Below are 20,763 nucleotides of genomic sequence, written 5' to 3'. Positions count from 1 at the left end.
AATGACTCTGAAAACAGTTTCCTTGAAGCTGGATTTTCTTTTGTATAAATGTTCACATTTTCTTATTTTTCGAGGCATCTAATCCGTTAAATATGGAATTATTATCCATTAAAAGTTATTTTCATGTTAAACAAATGGTGGAAATTAAAGGCTGTATTTTAAATTAATATTTAAACTAACTGTATTTTGTATTTTTTAAATAAAATTGAATTGAGTCATAATATATTATTATTAATAATTGTCTGTGTTACTGTGTGTGTGTGTGTGTGTGTTTGGTAGTCGATTTAAATCTGTGAAAAAAACTACAACTCCCTTTAAAATAAAAAGACCAGCCTTCTTTTACGACAACAAAATGCTATTGGTTCGCATCTGTTTGACTGACTCTAATTGAGTCATAATATATTATTATTAATAATTGTCTGTGTTACTGTGTGTGTGTGTGTGTGTGTGTGTGTGTGTGTGTTTGGTAGTCGATTTAAATCTGTGAAAAAAACTACAACTCCCTTTAAAATAAAAAGACCAGCCTTCTTTTACGACAACAAAATGCTATTGGTTCGCATCTGTTTGACTGACTCCACTCTAGCCAATCAGCTGTCTTCAGGATGAAGGGAATGTGGGCCACTGACCGGCGTAATGCCAGCGCGAGAAAGTGCCACGACTCCACACAGACATCGACCGACTCCTCAAGCTGGAGATAAGAATTTTTTTGTTTGTTTGTTTGTTTGTTTTTGGCTGGAGTGGTGAGGCAGTTGGATTCGAGATAATCACTTCTGTTTAAACTCTTCCTGGAGTGATTCATCCAACGGAAATCTGCCGCGAGAAAAGGTGAGCTATTTAAAGCTTTTGTTATGGCGTTATTCATTATAATCTTAAAAGATTTGTAGTAGCAATTAGCAGTAAACTTTGATCTCTCCCGTTAATTTACTCCCTCTTTAACTAGTTCATAAGCCCAGTGGGTCGAAGACATCTTATTGCAGTTACGAAGCGAATAGCATAACTATAAGAAGTGGCTTCACAATCTGGTTCGAGTGATGCTCTGTTGTAGGCAGACACAGTTAACGTTAACTCCAGCTTTTCCTTTGTGAGCTAGCAAAGAAAACTGTATATTAAATAACACTTTTCGGCTCTAACAGCTTTAATGTCTGTCAGAATTATCCGAAATTTGTTTAAACGTAATTTTGATAGATCATTCATACTTCAGGAATAGCTGTAGGGCTCACAAACTCTCAGCCTTGAATTCTTATTGTATGTTCATTGAACAGCAACATTATGAATAGGTGTCAAATGGGAATATGGAACAAATCCTGTTTCATCTAATATGAATCAGCCTTTTAATTCAGTTTCATAGCAAATGTTGAATCTCCTCGTAATTTCCTATTGGCTCTTTAAATGGCTCCCAGTAAAGTCATTGCAAATGAACCATATAATAACTATCATTAATGATTATTTCTTATAACATTTAAATATGTAAGACAGAAATAAATATACAACATAAATACAGTCTGTCACATTTTACAGGCACCCTCATGTTCTCCTGCTTGCGCATTTCACTATAAATGAGCAAGTCTATAAGTGGATATCAAGGTATAAACATAAAGCAAATAATCTTACAGTATACAGTATATATATTTTTTAATCTAATATTGATTATGCTTTATCATTCATTTAAGTTTCCTGTATAATCTAATCTAATAATTAATTGGCACCCAACCAAGTCATTATATATTACAACACAAGAAAACATAGGCTATGGAAAATCGAGAGAGAGAAAAAAAAGCAAAAACTTAGCATTCCACTCTACATGTTACCGATGGCCACTAAACCTCTATTGTGCTCTGAAAGTTGTCTAGATTGTTCTTGCTTCTGGGATATGTCAAGTTCACAGCTTTTTTTGCAACACATTTGTGCTTTGGTGCACATTTGAAGTGTGAGATTGGCATGCGTCCCATGGAAGCAGCAGAGTATAGAAATTTGCAGACAGCAGCACATGGTGGAATGGAAAACTCTCTTACATAACTCTTTTTTAAAAAAAACAGTGTTTGCATATTGTAGGGAAGCAGCTTTTCGTCAAAGTTTTTGTAGTAGAAGTTGAGGCTAGCACACTTGGACATCTATACTTGTTTTAGTTTTTTTTGGTTGCATGGACCTCTTCTACCATATGCAGTGTTTGCATATTGTATGGAAGAAGCTTTTCTTCAGGTCAACATTCAAAAGCCAACTTAGTATAATGTCCTTGCTTGGTGTAACATTTTAACTAGTACAGCGACAAATATGTTTGATAAAGATAATCTGAAGGTAAGAGGGACTTACGTTACTGGAAGCTTTAGCTGCCTTAATGTGGAGCTTTAAAATGTATGGAATATATATGTTTGAATATACAAATATTATTGACATAAGTATACCAAACCTTACACTTTTTTTTCTTTTTAATCAGAACGCAAACTAGCAGTCATGGATATCTACGATCCTCAGACCCTTGGAATTCTTTTTAAAAAAACAGAGTGTTTGCATATTGTAGAGAAGCAGCTTTTCGTCAAAGTTTTTGTAGTAGAAGTTGAGGCTAGCACACTTGGACATCTATACTTGTTTTTGTTTTTTTTGGTTGCATGGACCTCTTCTACCATATGCAGTGTTTGCATATTGTATGGAAGAAGCTTTTCTTCAGGTCAACATTCAAAAGCCAACTTAGTATAATGTCCTTGCTGGGTGTAACATTTTAACTAGTACAGCGACAAATATGTTTGATAAAGATAATCTGAAGGTAAGAGGGACTTGCGTTACTGGAAGCTTTAGCTGCCTTAATGTGGAGCTTTAAAATGTATGGAATATATTATGTTTGAATATACAAATATTATTGACATAAGTATACCAAACCTTACACTTTTTTTTCTTTTTAATCAGAACGCAAACTAGCAGTCATGGATATCTACGATCCTCAGACCCTTGGAATTGTGGTGTTTGGTGGCTTCATGGTGTTCTCAGCCATTGGGATTGTTCTGGTCTCAACACTTTCCATGAAGGAGACCTCATATGAAGAAGCTATAGCCAAGCAGCGGAAGGAGCAGGGGAAGACCCTATCCAGGCAACGGTCGGACAAGAAGAAAAAGGACAAGGCAGCTGAGAAAAAAAATCGTGCTAAGAAAAAGGAAGATAAGCCCAACGGGAAGCTCCTGGTGTCAGAGGCCACCCCTGAGGTTACAGAAGTGCCAGCTGAGCCCAGTCCTCCAACTCCAGAACAAGTTTCTACACCTGTACCTAAACAAGAGGCCCCAGCTCAGAAGTCTCCTCAACCCACCCCTTCTCAGAAGCCCACTCCACCTGCCCCAGCTCAGAAATCAGCTTTGACTGTCCCAGTCCAGAAGTCAACTCCACCTGCCCTGGCCCAGAAATCTGCTGCACCTATCCAAAAGTCTACTCCAGCACCTCCTGCCCAGAAATCCTCTCCAACTCCCTCTGCCCAGAAATCTGCTTCACCTCCTCCTACCCAGAAATCTTCACCAGCCCCAGCCCAAAAGTCCGCTCCAGCTGCCCCTGCACAGAAATCCGCTTTACCTGCCCCCGCTCAGAAGTCTGCTTCAAATGCCCAGAATGCCCAGAAAGCAGCTCCACCTGCCCCAGACCAGAAAGCCGCCCCACTGGCCCCTGCACAAAAATCTACTCAAACTCAAAAGGCTGCTCCAACTGCCCCAACACAAAAATCCTCTCAACCTGCCACATCCCAAAAGGCTGCTCCAACTGCCCCAACACAGAAATCTTCTCAGCCTGCCCAAACCCAAAAGGCTGCTCCAACTGCTTCAACACAGAAATCTTCTCAGCCTGCCCAAAACCAAAAGGCTGCTCCAACTGTCCCAACACAGAAATCTTCTCAGCCTGCCCAAAACCAAAAGGCTGCTCCAACTGTCCCAACACAGAAATCTTCTCAGCCTGCCCAAAACCAAAAGGCTGCTCCAACTGTCCCAACACAGAAATCTTCTCAGCCTGCCCAAACCCAAAAGGCTGCTCCAACTGCCCCAACACAGAAATCTTCTCAGCCTGCCCAAACCCAAAATGATGTTGCATCTGCCCCAACACAGAAATTTTCTCAGCCTGCCCAAACCCAAAAGGCTGCTTCAACTGCCCCAACACAGAAATCTTCTCAGCCTGCCCAAACCCAAAATGATGTTCCAACTGCCCCAACACAGAAATCTTCTCAGCCTGCCCCACCCCAAAGGTCTGCTTCAAATACCCCAACACAGAAAGCTCCCTCACCTGCCCCAGCCCAGAAAGTCACTCCACCAGCCCCAGTGGAGAAATCCTCTCCACCTGACCGAAAACCCAGTCCACCTGCCCCGGCCCTATCCCAAAAAGCTTCTGCAGGTCCTACACCTCCTGCATCCCGTCCTGCTCCCGAAGATGCTCCGCCTGCCCCATCTCCTAAGGAAAAGAGGAAGAAGAAAGCCAAAGCAGAGCCTGTTTCTGCTGAGATTCAGCCCAAATCTGTGGCTCCATTGGAGATGGTGACCAAAAAGGTTCCCGTCATGGCAGTGCCTCCAGTGGGTACTCTGAAAGCTGTCTCAGCAACTGCTGTGCCGGCCAAAGTAGAAGAGCCCAAACAGGATGCTCCAGCCAAGAAGAAAGGAGGTTCCAAGAAGAAGTCAGAACCAGGTATGCTATTATCTCCACAAAATCACCTATATTAAGTGGTCAGATTATTACTAGGCGGGCTGCACAGACCTAAAGGAAGTGGAGGAGGCTGCCCCCTCCTGTTTCTCTTTGCAACTGTAAATTTTTTGACATTTCTTTTAATTGGCATAATAATTAACAATAATATTATTATTAATAAAAGTAGCTTTCAGTGGTAGTCAGTAGGATGCACTAAGGTATCATCAAACCTCAGGAGTCATTTGTCTTTTACTCTGTTTCCTATTCCTCCTTGTCTTTCTTTTGCTACATTGAAGGACTATCAGGTGCTGCTGAAAATGAATGCTTACGTTACAGTCTTCATAGGCACTAGATTGCAGCTCAAAAATGACTCTCTAATGCTTTAACGCAGTGATTATATTAGGTTAACATTAATTTTGAAGGATTTGCCTGATCCATGACAAATGATTTTAACAAATGATTGCAGATGTGCTCTGCAAACGTGGAGCTTGAATTTGAGTGCCAATGTTTTCCTTTCATTCCCACATTCTCTGTTTGTACATCTTTAATATCTTTATTATATATGAATAAAGATTAATATTGAAAATATTTATTTTATGTTTATAAATACTTAATGTTACATATGTAATTATGTATTTATTATATGTTGTATTTATATTTATTATTATATATAGTATTTATATTTATACTTTTATTTATTTATTTATTTTTTAATTTGGCATTATCAGGAGAATGCAGTTTAATTTTTCTGAAGTGTAGCAGATGCTAATGTTAGACCTGTAATTTAAAAAAAAGCCAGTCCAAATGAATATATTCAAGCCAGGTATGTCTTAAAGGAAGTATGGCCTCGGTGTGCAATAACAGGATACTTCTGATTGGTTTGCCAGACCCTTAAATACACAGAGATAAAATTGTTTTAGCTAGACCACACAGATGACATCTACATGTAATAAACCTCCAAGTGGAGCCTGGAAAACCTGAAAATATGGTATATGTGAAGTGGCTGACTCGTAAGTTTATATACGTGTCACTTCCTAATGTCAGCCATCTCGTTCAGAGTACCGTCTGGATTGTTTCTTCTGACAAATAGCGCTGATGTGCTCTATTTCCTTTGTGGGCGGGGTGTTGGAATAGCACTACTCCTTATTTGCTGATGTTGGCTCTGATTGGTTGCAGAGAGCACAGAGTGGGTTTCTGTCTGAAGTGCTACTCACAGGGGATTGGAGCCAGTGAGCTGCATTCTTCTGCTCTTGTGCTGGTTTTCATGCACGTGTGTGTGTTAGTTCACAGGCTCTTAAGCACATAGTTTGAGTTTCATTTAATAACAGTTTCACATTCTGCCTTGCCCTGGATTCTTATAATGTTATGCATAATTTTGACTTCACTTTATTCCCTGTGCCTTTCTTTCTCTCTTTTTTGCACACTGTGTCAACTAGAGATGTGAAAAACTACGTATTGTCAAAATCGACTAGTCACAACACAAAATAGAGCAATACCACTAAAAAAAATCTAGATAAATCGCTCAACCAAACTCTTTAGTTAATTTATTGTTAGAATAGTCAACCTTTCGGTGTTATCATTAAGTAAATCTAATAATAAAAACATTTTATGTAAATTAAAATATTAAAAAACAATTTTAGTTAGCTAACATGTTAAGTTGTAGTAAAATGACTAAAACAAGAAATGCAATAGATTTACCAAAACTAAATAGAGAAAAACTAATAAAAATTACAAACCAAATCACTAGAACTTAAAGTAAAAATAATAATAAATAAAATAATAATTAAAAAACATATAAATACTTTAATCTATTAAATGATAATAAAATAAATCCAGTCATGTCTCATTACTACTGTAGGTTTTTTTTTTTTTTATGTGGTGAACTCCTTTTATGCATGCACACAGAGTCAGTCCTTATGAATTTTCCACTCGCTTGTGATGAGGTATTGCTCTGCTTTGGCCATGGGAAAAAGCAGAGAGTTTGTGGCAGCACACAGGTGCATTTCCGTGCACCCAGAATTCCACTCCTCTTCACAGCCCTCTTGGCCCTGTTCAAACACTACTTTTGCCTCTGCTGCTCCATTAGGGGAGCACACAAAGGCCTTTAGTGACTGGACAATAGGAGTTTATCGTAGGGGTTGAACGACTTCTGCTTTTTTTTTTTAAGTCGACTTTTATGTGATGAAAGTCGAGTTGAAGTCGACTAGTCGCTTATGACGTCATTAATGAACAAATAAGTCTGGAGCTGTGACAAACACCTTGTGCACAGCTATGGCATATGACACAGCGCTGCCCACATGGCTATTGCTACTATAACAGCTCATTTTTATCAGTTCTTTTGTCTTTAGGTCGTTATGTTTTTCACAGATTTCTGCTCATTCTAAATCAGATACAGATAAAGCAGCACAGTAAAGATTACATTAATATGAATGCATTAGTGAGAGTGATTGCGTGTGTGAATTAATTCTACCTGGCAACGTCTCTACTAATAGTGAAGCTGTGGGATTTAGTTATTAAGAAATATATGCTTGAACTTTTCAGTTTCTAAGCTATTTTATTGAGAAATCACAGAACAATGTTAACAATACATTTCTGTGCTGAATGATTATGTGCGCGTGATGTACGCGTTACTGTCTGTAGCCTATGTGTGTGCACTACAGTGCAGCAGCGCATTAGATTAGAACGGCGATTAATTTACCTGTACAATAAGCTGTTTAAAACGTGCATTCTCCCGTTCAATTTCAAGCATCCAGTAATATAATCACACGTCTTGTGGAGCGCTTTCAGAGTATGCATTTATTTGTCATTTGAACTGGAAACGGAGAGTAAATGTGGAAGTCCTTCAAAGATTTCTTATCCTGTTACATCCTCTATAGGACCAGTGACTAGTCGATGTCAAGCTTAAAGCGTCATGGCAGAGCATTGAAGTCGACCAGTCGATTAGTCGGTGCAACCCCTAGTTTATTGTCAGTCCTCCTGGGTGCCATCTCACCCTGGTGCCACACTGCACTCATGCCATGTTGGCACTGTCTAAATAACACAACGAGTCAATAAAGAACATGAAAGTGCATACACACACCACTGTACAAGCTTTCAGTTAACTGTATTGTACACGTCATTCTCTAGAAGCTGCACTTGTTTTGGTCTGTCTGTTTTATTTTATGACTCTGCTGTTCTCAACATGTTTGATTGGATGCTGGAGATCTTGGTGTGGGTGTTTAGGGAATGTTTAGGAGTGTAATAAAATGATTTGGAGAATTCACTCATAAACACAATTAGTTTAGTTTAGTGGACACCCTGCTGCGACCAGAGACGGTTTTGCCGCAGAGCACTTCACAGAATGACACTGGCACTCCAAAAGGATGTAACTGTGTTTTCTGAGTGGATAGCAGGTAACTCTGTGAGTTCTGTTATTTTTATCTTTTTTTCTTAGGCATAACCTTAATCAATGTAATGTTTTTTGTTTCTTTCTCTCTAGCGGTGGCTGCAGACCCCGCGGACAGTCCACTGTACTTGCCTTACAAGGCCCTGCTTTCCACGGTGAGGAGTACGGTGTTCACTGAAGGAGAGGCCCAGCAGCTCATTGAGATTCTGTCTGATAAGGCTGGCATTATTCAGGATTAGCTTTCTGATTTAGCGTCTCTCAAATACAGAATGACACTGGCACTCCAAAAGGATGTAACTGTGTTTTCTGAGTGGATAGCAGGTAACTCTGTGAGTTCTGTTATTTGTATCTTTTTTTCTTAGGCATAACCTTAATCAATGTAATGTTTTTTGTTTCTTTCTCTCTAGCGGTGGCTGCAGACCCCGCGGACAGTCCACTGTACTTGCCCTACAAGGCCCTGCTTTCCACGGTGAGGAGTACGGTGTTCACTGAAGGAGAGGCCCAGCAGCTCATTGAGATTCTGTCTGATAAGGCTGGCATTATTCAGGACACATGGCACAAGGTATGGGCAATTTCCTAAAATCTGTCTTGTTTTATATTTTTAAATGAGCGATCTTTCACTTTCTATTGCTTTATTTAAACTCAACCAAGAGGTTTGACTAAACAGAGTTTTATGCATGTTTATAGGCCACACAGAAGGGTGATCCGGTAGTTGTGCTGAAGAAACAGCTGGAAGAACGAGACAAGCAGTTGGGAGCCGAGCAGGAGGACTCAGCAGCTGTTAAAAGCCGACTGAGGGATTTGACTAAAGTGAGGCCTGAAACACTCATGCCAGTCTAAAAAATAATTAGGAAAAGTACAGCGACAAATATGTGTTTGATAAAGATAATCTGAAGGTACAAATTAGGAAAAGTTTGATATGTGCACACACATTAAGCCTTATATGGACTCTATGAGGGGAAAACTGCCCAGTCTCTTGATTAAATATTTTGCTTTGGTCTGATGGTGATAGTGCCAAGGTTTAAACCTACACTACCATTCAAAAGTTCGGGGTTGGTAATGTTGAAAACAATAATTACTTTTGATCAGCTAATGAGTCCTAGTTGAATATAAAGTAATCAATTCTTTCAAGCAAAAAAAAAAAAAAAAAAACCTTTGAATGGTTGTCTACATTTTTTTTTTTTTTTACCAGCTCTACACAACCCTTCAACTAGAAGCCACAAGTATTTTGATGGCCTGTTTTCATGCCAGATCATGACCTGCATATGATTTATGTTTGTTGTATAGGAGCTCTCTGTGGAGAAGTCAAAGGTGGCGTCTGTAGAGACCAGGCTGAGCTCTCAGCTGAGTAAACGAGAGCAGGACATTATCGCCCTGCAAGCACGCATGCAGGCCAGTTATCAAGACCACCTTGCGGAGACTCAGCAACTTAATGCCAAAGTGAGATTCTCTGCCGTACACCTACCTGCATGGTAGCAAGACTCTCTAAAAAGTTACGTGATTACAAGGACATCTAGCAAAATATTTATTTAGTAGGAAAGAAAATTGTGAGAAAAAAAACATGGGTAATCTCAAATTATGAAATGACCAAACAATTTTTCTTCCAAAATATGGATTTATTTGTTATACATTGTAACATAGATGGAAGTATTCTCATTAACGCTAGGTATAAGTGAATGCATTAAATTTAACAGGATTAGATGCTTTTAATTAATCACATTAGTGAGCTTTGGCAGCCCTAATATTTACGTGACGTGCCTAAGCCCTTTCTGCTCCTCTTTAGATCTTGGCTCTCCAGGACCAGCTGGAGAAAGGCCCTAATGCTCAGCTGGCCCGTCTACAGCAGGAGAACTCAATCCTCAGAGATGCGCTTAACCAAGCCACCAGTCAGACGGAGAGCAAGTATGAACCTACAGCTCCTGCCAAACCCAATAATCTGTTTCACAATAGTGACAAACATTGTTTTATATCAGAGACACCTGGATGATCAAAACTTTTGACCAATAAGATTGCAACAGTAGTATCCAAGCAGCCGTAAAAATGTCTTTATGTGGGTTGTTGTTGATTGCCGCTGGTTATGATGACAACTACATTGTGTTGTCCAAAATGGTAATTTTTTTTTTTTGATCCATTAGACAAAATGCTGAATTGGCCAAACTGCATCAGGACTGCATTCGACTGAATAAGGAGCTGGTGGAGATGAACGAAGCCTTGCAGGCTGACGAACAGCTCAGGAAAAATCTGGAATCTAAAGCTGCCATGGCTGAGAAACAACTGACCCAGCTGCAGGTCAGATACTCACCCTTCTTTGCACCACAGACGCCAATCATTCCTGTTGTTTAGTTTGGTGAGTTGTAGTTAGTTTTGTGATGCCTCTTATGAAAGAGTTCAAAATGCCACTCTAATTCTTATAAAACATCTCCCAGCATAAGCACCTGCCTCATTAGTGCTTTCTGCTACCTCTCGCTGGGCTGTTTAGCCACATCCGCAGGTAGACAAACATAGTTTCTTGCAATCTGTGTGTGTATTTAAGAATCTTGAATAGGCTTGCTGGTAAAGCTGAGGCTTTGACTCCCCCAGTGCTGGTGCCTCTACTAATGGGATTGTTCACATGCTGGCAGAACATTTAATTGCCAGTTTGATCACTCAGCAGTGCTCTGTGGTTTGGAACATGGCCCCCACACTACAGAGAAGCACTTCTTCGAGCGATCTGGAATGTGAGCCTGCCTGAGCAGTACAGTTTCAGGCAGAAGTATCTGATTATTCATACTGGAAATACAGATAAAACGTCTCTTCGCTAATCCTCTGCTACAAACCAAAGACCACTGAATAAAAAGCAGCCTTGTGTTGAAGTGTGTCTTGAGCCCATTTTAAGCATCTAGATGGTTCACTGGCTTAGGAGAGACATGGGTAATGTCTGGAGAGTGTGAGTCAGTGATCTAAATAGAATTTTTTTGTGTAGAGCAAGCTTATGAGAAGCCTTATTTTTTTGTAAGATTTTGATATAATCTCTGAGTAATCGAACACGAAGAGATTCAGTGTTCCTATGTTATGTTGGTTCCCAGTTAGAAATTAGTCTAAATAAACATTAGGACATAAAATAAATGTAATTTACATTGCCTCCCTCCAAAAAAGTAAAACTGTTTGAATGTTGTTTATCATATCAGAACACAAAATTGTGGCTACTGTTTTTAGGTGTTTAAAAATTTTAGGTGGTTATGGTCCATTGTGTTTATCCAAAGCGACTTAGATTGCATTCAAGGTACACATTTCATCAGTTCTTGCTTTCCCTAGGTATCGAACCTATGTCCTTGGTATTGCAAGCACTGTACTTTACTGTTTATGAGATATCACCTATTTGGTTCATAAAGACTCTGAATTTAGTGGCGTTGGGTGACCAAATCTCAATTGTTTTCTGTTTATGCTTTGTCCCCTGCAGGCGAACTGGGTGAGCAGTGAACAGGCCCTGCAGAAGCGTCTGGAGGAAGTGAGTGAGGAGCTCAGACTGACCCAGAGCAGCAGAAACAGCCTTCAGACACAGCTTGAACAAGCTCAGAAAGACGCCACTGCTCTAGCAGGTCAGCACCCACTTGGTTCTTAAGCAAGGATGCACTCTGTAGAACCACAAGATTCAGTCTGCTTTAAAAACATTTCTTTATAACTGAAAAAGTTGGTTAGATCTGAGCTGCAAATCGGGCAAGGTATAATGCTTGCAGTACCCACAATGTGTCCTCTAACAAAACGCTTAACATCAGGTTTCTTGTGTACTATATGTCGCTTTGGACAAAAGCATTAGCGAAGTTATGAATTAGTAATTAGAAATATGAGTTCTCTTCGTCACTGCAATGTTTCAGAGGCTCAAGCTCGTGTATCCAGTATGGAGGCGGAAATGAAAGAGCGGACCGGACAGTTGGAGAGTCTGCAGAGCCAGCTGAAACTGCTGGAGGCGAGCCAGAACAAAGAACAGAACCACAATTCAGAGGTGACGTTCTGCTTTCTGAGATGTCAAATTGAATAAATGGGTTCAAGTTTGTTAAACATTATGTAAATTATGAAATATATGATTGTGAGGTCATTTGCATGTGTAATATTTATAGGCTTCGATGGCTGAACTGGAGCAAGCGAAGAGTAGGTAAGATAAAAGGCCATATTTGCTTGAGAGTTGATAAAACTTGTTTTCAGATGATGATGAAATGTTTCTTTTTTCTCCAGTGACAAATTTTCTTGTTTTTTGCTTAACAGTCATACAATTTTAGTACAATTCAACCCAAAGAAATGCATCAATAAATGAATCAGCTTTACAGCTAACATTTGTTGGACATGAATTTACATTGTTTAATCTCTAGCCTGAAGGAGAAAGAAGAGGAACTGAACCAACTCAAAAACATCATCGCCAATCAGGTGAAGCCGAACATACTGCTTTTTAGACGATTTTCAGCTCATTTTAGTATTTCATTACTAACTTTGACTTTTAATGTGTAAAGCATGTGATTTGTTGTGCTACCTTATTTGAACCAATCACATGTCCTCTTCAGGTGGATAACACAACAAAGGTGCAGCAGTTGCAGCACAGGTACAATAAGGATGTTTTCTGATGCTTCATTAATGCATTTCAGTAGTTGATTTGAATGATTTAAATGTTTTTGATCTTTTCCTTTGAATTGAAGCATTAAAGAAAAGGATGACCAAATAGCAACTCTTCAGGGAGAGCTCCAACAGGTTAAAGAGAAAAGTTCAGACCTCACCAGAGTAAGTTTATCATATGCAAATCCTCACACTTCAAACAATCGTTCAATTTAGACTTAACCATTAATCCCACTTTTAAATTATTATTATTTCTAGCTTGAAAACACAGAAATGCTGGAACAGCTTCAAAACAGGTATGCGTCATTTTGATGCAAACAACAGCTTCAAATTCATGTGTTTTTCTCATTCTCTTATTAAGATTTAATGCCATATGCTCTCTTCTTCCTGTTTCTGTAGTTTGAAAGAAAGAGAGTCTCAGGTGGCTCTGTTTGAAGAAGAGATGAAGCAGTGTAAAGAACAGTATGACACTAAAGTAAGTGAGACTTCACTGTTATTCTATATTGGTATGTTTGACTTTTAAAGCTAAAGTGTATCATTTAGTTTAAAACAACTCACCATTTTTTAATAATGCACTCTTCATTTACAGCTGGCAGACAGCACAGCCAAGCTGGAGTCACTACATAAAAGGTACATATTCCATCCTAGTCAGTGCACATTACAGTCTGAGTGTGAACAGTACAGGAGCGTACTGGCTGAGACGGTGAGATTATACACCAATAATCTGTTTCAGCAAAGCCTTAATGAGAATGTGATCGAGCCGGATTTGTTTCCTGATGTTCTTTAGGAGGGGATGCTGAAAACACTTCAGAAGAGTGTAGAGGAGGAGGAGAAAGTGTGGAAGACCCAGATAATGGAGTCAGAGGAGAAACTGAGAATGGTAGGGTTTATTCACTGTATTAACACACACACACAAAAATCTGCAGAAATAGTGTAAGTACAATAATAATGAAGAAAACTTTATTCATTTTTCTTTTTTTTGTTATCCAAGTGTTATGGAAAACGTTCATAATATTTCAGGGGGAATTTGGAGGGTCATTCCACCTCCAAGTGAAAGCGAGTGTGAGAGTTTGTCTGTCGTTTTATGTTTTCAATCTGTCATTTTATGTAGGCACTCAAAAAGATGCAGGAATTAGAAGAGACAACAGAGAGCTTGAGAGAGGAGAACCAGAGAACCCAACAGGTACAGGTTTCACCTGTGGAAATGAGTTTTTGTACAACAGGACACTATAGTAATACAAAAGATGATTGTTACAGAGTTACATGTGTCAGGCTCTATAAATAAACCATAAACTGAAAAATCCAGTGACTAAGAAAATAAAGTATTATCAAAATATTAAATATTTCATATTAGGACTCCACTAATGCATTCTCATTTATTATTGATTTACATTCAAATGACTTTTTCTCCACTGAGCAAATTTAACCATTTATATGCAAGGTCTTCATGGGTCCTTAAAAACTCAAATTTAAGGTCGTAAAAGTCTTTAAAAGTCCCTTATTTCAGTTATCAAATTAACTGAAAATGTTAAATGTTATGTTAAGTTATGATTTAATTAAATGTGAGTAGCAAATTTACTGGCATTTAATTCATTGTAGACTCCTGGTGCTTTCCTCCAGGCCAAAACGTCACAGAAAGGAAAGACTAAGGAATTTTTTTGCAGATTCAATATGTAGGTTTTCCTGGTAGATTTTCCACAATTTGTTTATTGTCTGGTTCATGCTACCTTAGAAGTTTGAACCCAAGTGTACAGTGGTGTGTGAACTTTATTTTTTTTGACCCCTTCCTGTTTAAAAAAATTTTTGGGGGATATTTGTCACACTTGAATGATTCAGATCATCAAACTAATTTTAATATTACACAAAGATAACCCGAGTAAATGCAGAATGCAAAATGCAGAATGCAAAATGCAGTTTTGAAATAATGATTTCATTTATTAAGGGAAAAAAGCTGTCCAAACCTGCCTGGCACTACGTGAAAAAGTATAATAAATCTAATAACTGGTTGTGCCACCCTTTGCCGCTAGGGATGCAACGATTATAGATTTTGTTCGTACGATTATTGTCTGAGAAATAATCACGATTTCACGATTATGACGATCATTATGCATTTATTAATTTCACAAAATTATTATTGTATAAAATCCCATGGACACTCTTTAGATAAAGTGTTATTTATTGCTGCCTTTAGAAACCGAAATAACACAGTAACCAATAATACAGCACAAAATAATAATAATAAAGACAAACAAATGTCTATCTCTCCAATTGGAATTAAAAAGGTGACCTCTGCTCTGTAAACATGTCAGTATTTCCCTTTTGAAAATAACTAATGAAAATATTTCAAAAGTATTTCATGTTTTCAGTTTGTAGATTCTTTACGTTTCTTTTGGACCTGAGGCAGAAAACTGGAAACATGGTGAAAAAAAATTATCTTGTTGGTTTTTGACTTATGCATAATACTATAAAAGGGATAATATATAACAATGTTATTGTATTATTAATAAATAATATTACCACACTATTTCATCTGTCTGATCTGAAGCCGGCAGAATACTGAGCTAACGAGCCGCAGCTTCGCGACAGTCTTGCCTTCACGTCGTGCATTAAAATAGTTTAAAGCTGTGTATTCGCTCTTTAGCAGCAGTTTTTACGGCAATATTTAAATGACACCCCGGTCATTCTTGGTGTACCCAAAATGGTCCCACACTATCGACTTCAGTCATTTCTCTGGTGGAAATAAAGGATCGCTGTTTGGTTCCTCTGTCATAGTTAGCCTAGTGTGTGTAGTAGCCTCCGTGTCTCTGATAAGCACAGTATTTTAAGTTGGCGCACCGCTAGTGTAACTTTGTTTTCGTTTTAGCGCAAGTTGCAACTGTTCCGTTCTGTGCAACAGAAACACTCGGTGTAGTGGAGCCTTTACGATTAATTAACCGTGACATTTTAAAGAGCGGTTAATTGTGAAACCGGTTAATCACTGCATCCCTATTTGCCGCAACAACTGCAATCAAGTGTTTGCAATAACTGGCAATGAGTCTTTCATATCGCTGTGGAGGAATTTTGGCCCACTCTTATTTGCAGGATTGTTTTAATTCAGCCACATTGTAGGGTTTTCGAGCATGAATGGACTGTTTAAGGTCATGCCACAGCATCTCAATCGGATTTAAGTCCGGACTTTGACTTGGCCACTCCAAAACCTTAATTTTGTTTTTCTTGAGCCATTCAGAGGTGGACTTGCTGGTGTGTTTGGGATCATTGTCCTGCTGCATAACCCAAGTGTGCTTGAGCTTGAGGTCACAAACTGACGGCCGGACATTCTCCTTCAGGATTTTCTGATAGAGTGCAGATTGGGGATAATCAAGATATTTTTGGGCAAATGTGAGACGAGCCTTTGTGTTCTTTTTGGTCAGCAATGGCTTTTGCCTTGGAACTCTCCAATGGATGCTGTTTTTGCCCAGTCTCTTTCTTATTGTTGAATCATGAACACTGACCTTAATTGAGGCAAGTGAGCCCTGCAGTTCTTTAGATGTTGTTGTGGGTTCTTTTATGACCTCCTGGATGAGTCGCCATTGCGCTCTTGGAGTCATTTTGGTAGGCCGGCCGCTCCTGGGAAGGTTCACCACTGTTCCAAGTTTTCTCCATTTGTGAATAATGGCTCTCATCGTGGTTCACTGGAGTCCTAAAGCCTTAGAAATTGCTTTATAACCTTTTCCAGACTGATACATGTCAACTAGTTTGTTTCTCATCTGTTTTTGAATTTCTTTAGATCGCGGCATGATGTGTTGCTCTTTTAAGCATGCTTCACTTTGTCAGACAGGTTCTATTTAAGTGATTTCTTGATTCAACAGGTCTGGCAGTAATCAGGCCTCGGTATGGCTAGTGAAATTTAACTCAGCTTTCTAAAATAATGTGGTTAATCACAGTTCTTTCATGATTTAACTGGAGGGGGCAATTCATTTTTCACGTAGGGCCAGGTAGGTTTGGACAGCTTTTTTCCCTTAATAAAATAAATCGTCATTTAAAAACTGCATTTTGTATTTAATTGCATTATCTTTGTGTAATATTAAAATTTGTTTGATGATCTGAATATTCTGTATCTATCTATTCCCCCCCCCGTGCAGCTGGAAGAGAAAGTGATGTTGCTCGAGGCCCAATTTGAGAAACAGCTCCAGTCAGTGTCCACTGACAGCCAGAGTCAATCTGAAGAGATAACACACGTGAGCGCACACTCCTTATTCACTAAAACACAATATGAGATACAAAAGCAAAACAAAGCCATATTAGTCAGTCATTCAGTGCATTTTATTTTATTTATTTATTTTTTATAATGGTTTTGCCTGTGTGAAGAGGTTGTTTTAACATCTGACGTGGTTGTGAAAAGATCTTGAGATCTAGTCCTGCTCTGCCACTTAACAGTTAATTTTGTTTGTTTTCAGTTGAAGCAAGTTTTAGCAGAATCAGAAAGACAGCTGAGTGCGGCCCAGAAGGAGATACAGACGCAGAGGGAGGAGCTTTCACAGGTTGGTTTCTCTTGAAGTCTGAAGCATTTGCTACAGGTTTACACCTACTATTCTTTGTTTTCCCACAATCATGTGCCAAACAGGAGATTTTGCCAAGGAAAATAAACAAAGCTGGTTTTGTTGAGTGACAGCCTTTATTTCCAGGTCGGGCAGCAACTGAGTGACGTGACAAAGCGAGCTCAGGGAGTGGCAGAGAACGGGCAGCCTGAGGCGGAGGAGTGTCAGGTTAGGGTGCGACACAGAAAAGCACCCTGCACCTCACTTGGCAGTTTTAGATAGATTTTTCAGTACTAACTATGGCTGTTTCTCAAAACCTATCAATGCCTATAGAATAAGTCTTCCAAAAATGGTTGACTGGAATACTGCTTACATTGCTGATTATGTTATGAGACATAGTCTGTATGCCAAAATATCCATAGAAAAGTTAAGTCAAATTTATTTACATAGTGCATTTCACTCTACACATTGAAATGATTTTACCCTGTACAAGAGGCTATGTTTATGTGCCATATGTTATTCTCCCTATCCAGTTCTGCCAATGAGGGGATGTTTTACTCATAATTCTAACCATTCATATTTCAGCATTTTGTTTTAGCAGCTTCTGTTAACCCAGACGCCTGTTTTCATCTCTGAATATCTGCGCTCGGGTTCTATCCGTCACTCACCTTTTTTAACCACTAACATTTGTCTTTTGTATTTGAGGCTCGTACTTCTTTGAAGATCCTACTATTTTTGTATGATTTTATGCTTGTTTTCACTCTCATTTTCTGGATGCATTGTGCACTAATGCAGCTCTTGTGTTTGGCTGGTATGGAAAGGTTTTGCAGTAGTTCATGGATTAGCAATAACCTATCTACTTGGGTGGTATTGTTGGTTTGGTCAGGTCCAGGCTCAGCTGGTGCAGACGCTGGAAAAACTGCAAGGTGAACAGGCTCTAAACCAGCAGCTCTCTGCAGAAGTGGAGCAGGTACAGTGGTGTTCAAGATCTTGTTTCGTCTAGATTTCTAAAAACATGTTATTCATTAAACGCATTATTCCATCCTTTATAGGCTCAGGAAGCCCTCAAAAAACAGCTTCAGAGCCATCTAGAACAGATGAAGTCAGCTGGAGACGCTGCAGCCATGGAGGATGTTGTTCAGCTGAAGGTATTTTTGAACTTTGAAAAGCTGATAACCAGTATAATGTTTTTTCTCCTTTTTCTTTTTCTTTTAAGCTGCTAAGAAAGCACTTCAGCTTGGAATGACAATGTCAAATACCAATGAATCTATAAATGAAAGATCTAATCATTGGTTTTGGTTTGAAAATAGAAATGTCCAAACTGTATTTACAAGATGTAGAACTGGTCACACAAGACTTGCCCGTGTGTATTTATTGAAAGGAGAAGAATTGCCTTTACATGCTTTTTGTAGGTGTTCCTTGACTGTTAAATTGGTACTGTGGAAATGTTTTTCTCAAAGTAAATGAATGGATATTTTTAAAAACATTTCTCTAGAGAAAATATTAGAACTTTTATCAAATATCAGTTTGAAAGATTGTATATTATTTGATGTATTTATTTATCAATTTGTTTATGTAATGTCTTGTTAAAGGGATAGTTCACCAAAAAATGAAAATTCTGTCATTAATTACTCTTAATTCCTAATTCCTTAATACTAATTCCCTCATGTTGTTCCAAACCTGTAAGACCTCCATTCATCTTTGGAACACGAATTAAGATATTTTTAATGGAATCTAAAAGCTGTCTGACTGAATTTTACGAAGCTACAAGAATACTTTTTGTGCGCAAAAGAAAACTAAAATAACGATTTTATTCAACAATGTAAACAACGTATGCTACTATGTGTCAGCTGCATCACGCGGATACGTTGTCTACATTGCGCTTTTATCTGAACGTAAACAACATATCCACGTGACGCAGCTGACACAGAATAGCATATGTTGTTTACGTTCAGTAGATACTCTCCAAAGTGGTGCCAGGGTGACGCATCAAAAATATGCATCAATGATGCAAAATGATGCATCAAAAATATCTTAATTTGTGTTCCGAAGATGAACGGAGGTCTTACGGGTTTGAAACGACATGAGGGTGAGTAATTAATGACAGAATTTTCATTTTTTGGTGAACTAACCCTTTAAATTGTGTACAGTTCACTTAGGTATTATTATTATTAACTTTGTAAATCTTATTATTTTTGAGTTTGCTTTTGATACGAGAATACTTTTTGTGCGCAAAAGAAAACTAAAATAACGATTTTATTCAACAATGTAAACAACGTATGCTATTCCGTGTCAGCTGCATCACGCGGATACGTTGTCTACGTTGCGCTTTTATCTGAACGTAAACAACATATCCACGTGACGCAGCTGACACAGAATAGCATATGTTGTTTACGTTCAGTAGATACTCTCCAAAGTGGTGCCAGGGTGACGCATCAAAAATATGCATCAATGATGCAAAATGATGCATCAAAAATATCTTAATTTGTGTTCCGAAGATGAACGGAGGTCTTACGGGTTTGAAACGACATGAGGGTGAGTAATTAATGACAGAATTTTCATTTTTTGGTGAACTAACCCTTTAAATTGTGTACAGTTCACTTAGGTATTATTATTATTAACTTTGTAAATCTTATTATTTTTGAGTTTGCTTTTGATAGAAGGAAAGAAGAGAATTTCACTCAGAAATTATGCAATGATTAAGCACTTTTTAAAATTTAAACTGAAGATCTTATGTAGTTGTTATTGTTATAAGTTTATTTGTATGCATTTTATTTACCTTATTACATGGCAATAAAAAATGAGCACTTTTATTTATGACTCTGTCCATGCATACTGGAAGAGCTTTATCTAAAATGTTTCTTGTTTAACTGTTAGAAGTGAGTTTCTATGTAAATCCCTAATGCTCATGACTTTGTTTTAGGAGTGTCTAGAGAAGGAGCGAAAGATGACCAAAGATTTGGGCCAGGCAGCCACCAAACTCCAACAACTGTTAAGAAACAGTCAGGACCAACTTTCCAAAGAGAAAGAGCAAGTCAGGACCCTGCAGGATCAACTGCGAGATGAGGTACAAACATCATACAAATTAATAAAAGTGTATAGGACAAATAGCTGCATGCCTGTGTTAACGTTGTTTGTTCTTTGTTTTTCAGGAGGGTGATGGAGAGCTGAAGAAAGGCACTTCTGTTTGAGGTGTAAAACAAAACAAATTGCCAAAAATTGCCTTAAGATGACCAAAATTTTTCTTCCCTTTTTTGTCGTACCATAGTCTTGGGAGAAATTGTTTGAAGACTTTTGGAGAAATCTAGCTCATGCAAACATTTTATGTCGGAGATGTGCTGGAACTATTTTCACTTCACATTCCATCTGAAACCTTCTGGCTATGTCAGAAAATATTCCTCAAATGCCTTATATATATATATTCTTAGTGTTCCCGCACCTCTCCTCCTGATGTCAGTGTTAAAAGGGAAACCGCATGTACGTTATGCGTACATTAACTAGTGCAATTAATTTCTTGTAAGTGAATGAGTATGCATAATTGTATTGGTACATGGGTACAGCATTTGGAATGCTCTCTCTGTAGCTGGCTTCAACACCATTGTAGTAAGTTCGATAATAAATGGCAACATAGCTTTG

The 20,763-nt window shown here is 38.5% G+C and overlaps 1 protein-coding gene across 1 annotated transcript; it reads left to right on the top strand.

Moving 5' to 3' along the window:
* Positions 1 to 613: 613 nt before the first annotated feature.
* On the top strand, positions 614 to 20,762 carry LOC107600559 (ribosome-binding protein 1-like). The gene is made up of 25 exons (XM_016292492.1): positions 614 to 825; positions 2,902 to 4,644; positions 8,434 to 8,588; positions 8,714 to 8,836; positions 9,314 to 9,466; positions 9,810 to 9,928; positions 10,162 to 10,315; positions 11,466 to 11,604; positions 11,881 to 12,008; positions 12,124 to 12,158; positions 12,373 to 12,427; positions 12,562 to 12,599; positions 12,694 to 12,775; positions 12,869 to 12,906; positions 13,010 to 13,085; positions 13,200 to 13,313; positions 13,398 to 13,490; positions 13,722 to 13,793; positions 16,732 to 16,827; positions 17,047 to 17,130; positions 17,275 to 17,355; positions 18,014 to 18,097; positions 18,180 to 18,275; positions 20,051 to 20,194; positions 20,280 to 20,762. The coding sequence occupies exons 2-25, from the start codon at positions 2,919 to 2,921 to the stop codon at positions 20,316 to 20,318; spliced, it is 3,924 nt and encodes a 1,307-aa protein (XP_016147978.1). The 5' UTR covers positions 614 to 825; positions 2,902 to 2,918; the 3' UTR covers positions 20,319 to 20,762.
* The last annotated feature ends 1 nt before the right edge of the window (position 20,763 follows it).

The sequence above is a fragment of the Sinocyclocheilus grahami genome, unplaced genomic scaffold (genome assembly GCF_001515645.1).
Source record: "Sinocyclocheilus grahami isolate Dianchi unplaced genomic scaffold, SAMN03320097.WGS_v1.1 scaffold286.1, whole genome shotgun sequence".
NCBI classification, from domain to species: Eukaryota; Metazoa; Chordata; class Actinopteri; order Cypriniformes; family Cyprinidae; genus Sinocyclocheilus; species Sinocyclocheilus grahami.
The sequence above is the reverse complement of the archived record's forward strand: the minus strand, read 5'-3'. Positions and strand labels throughout refer to the sequence as shown.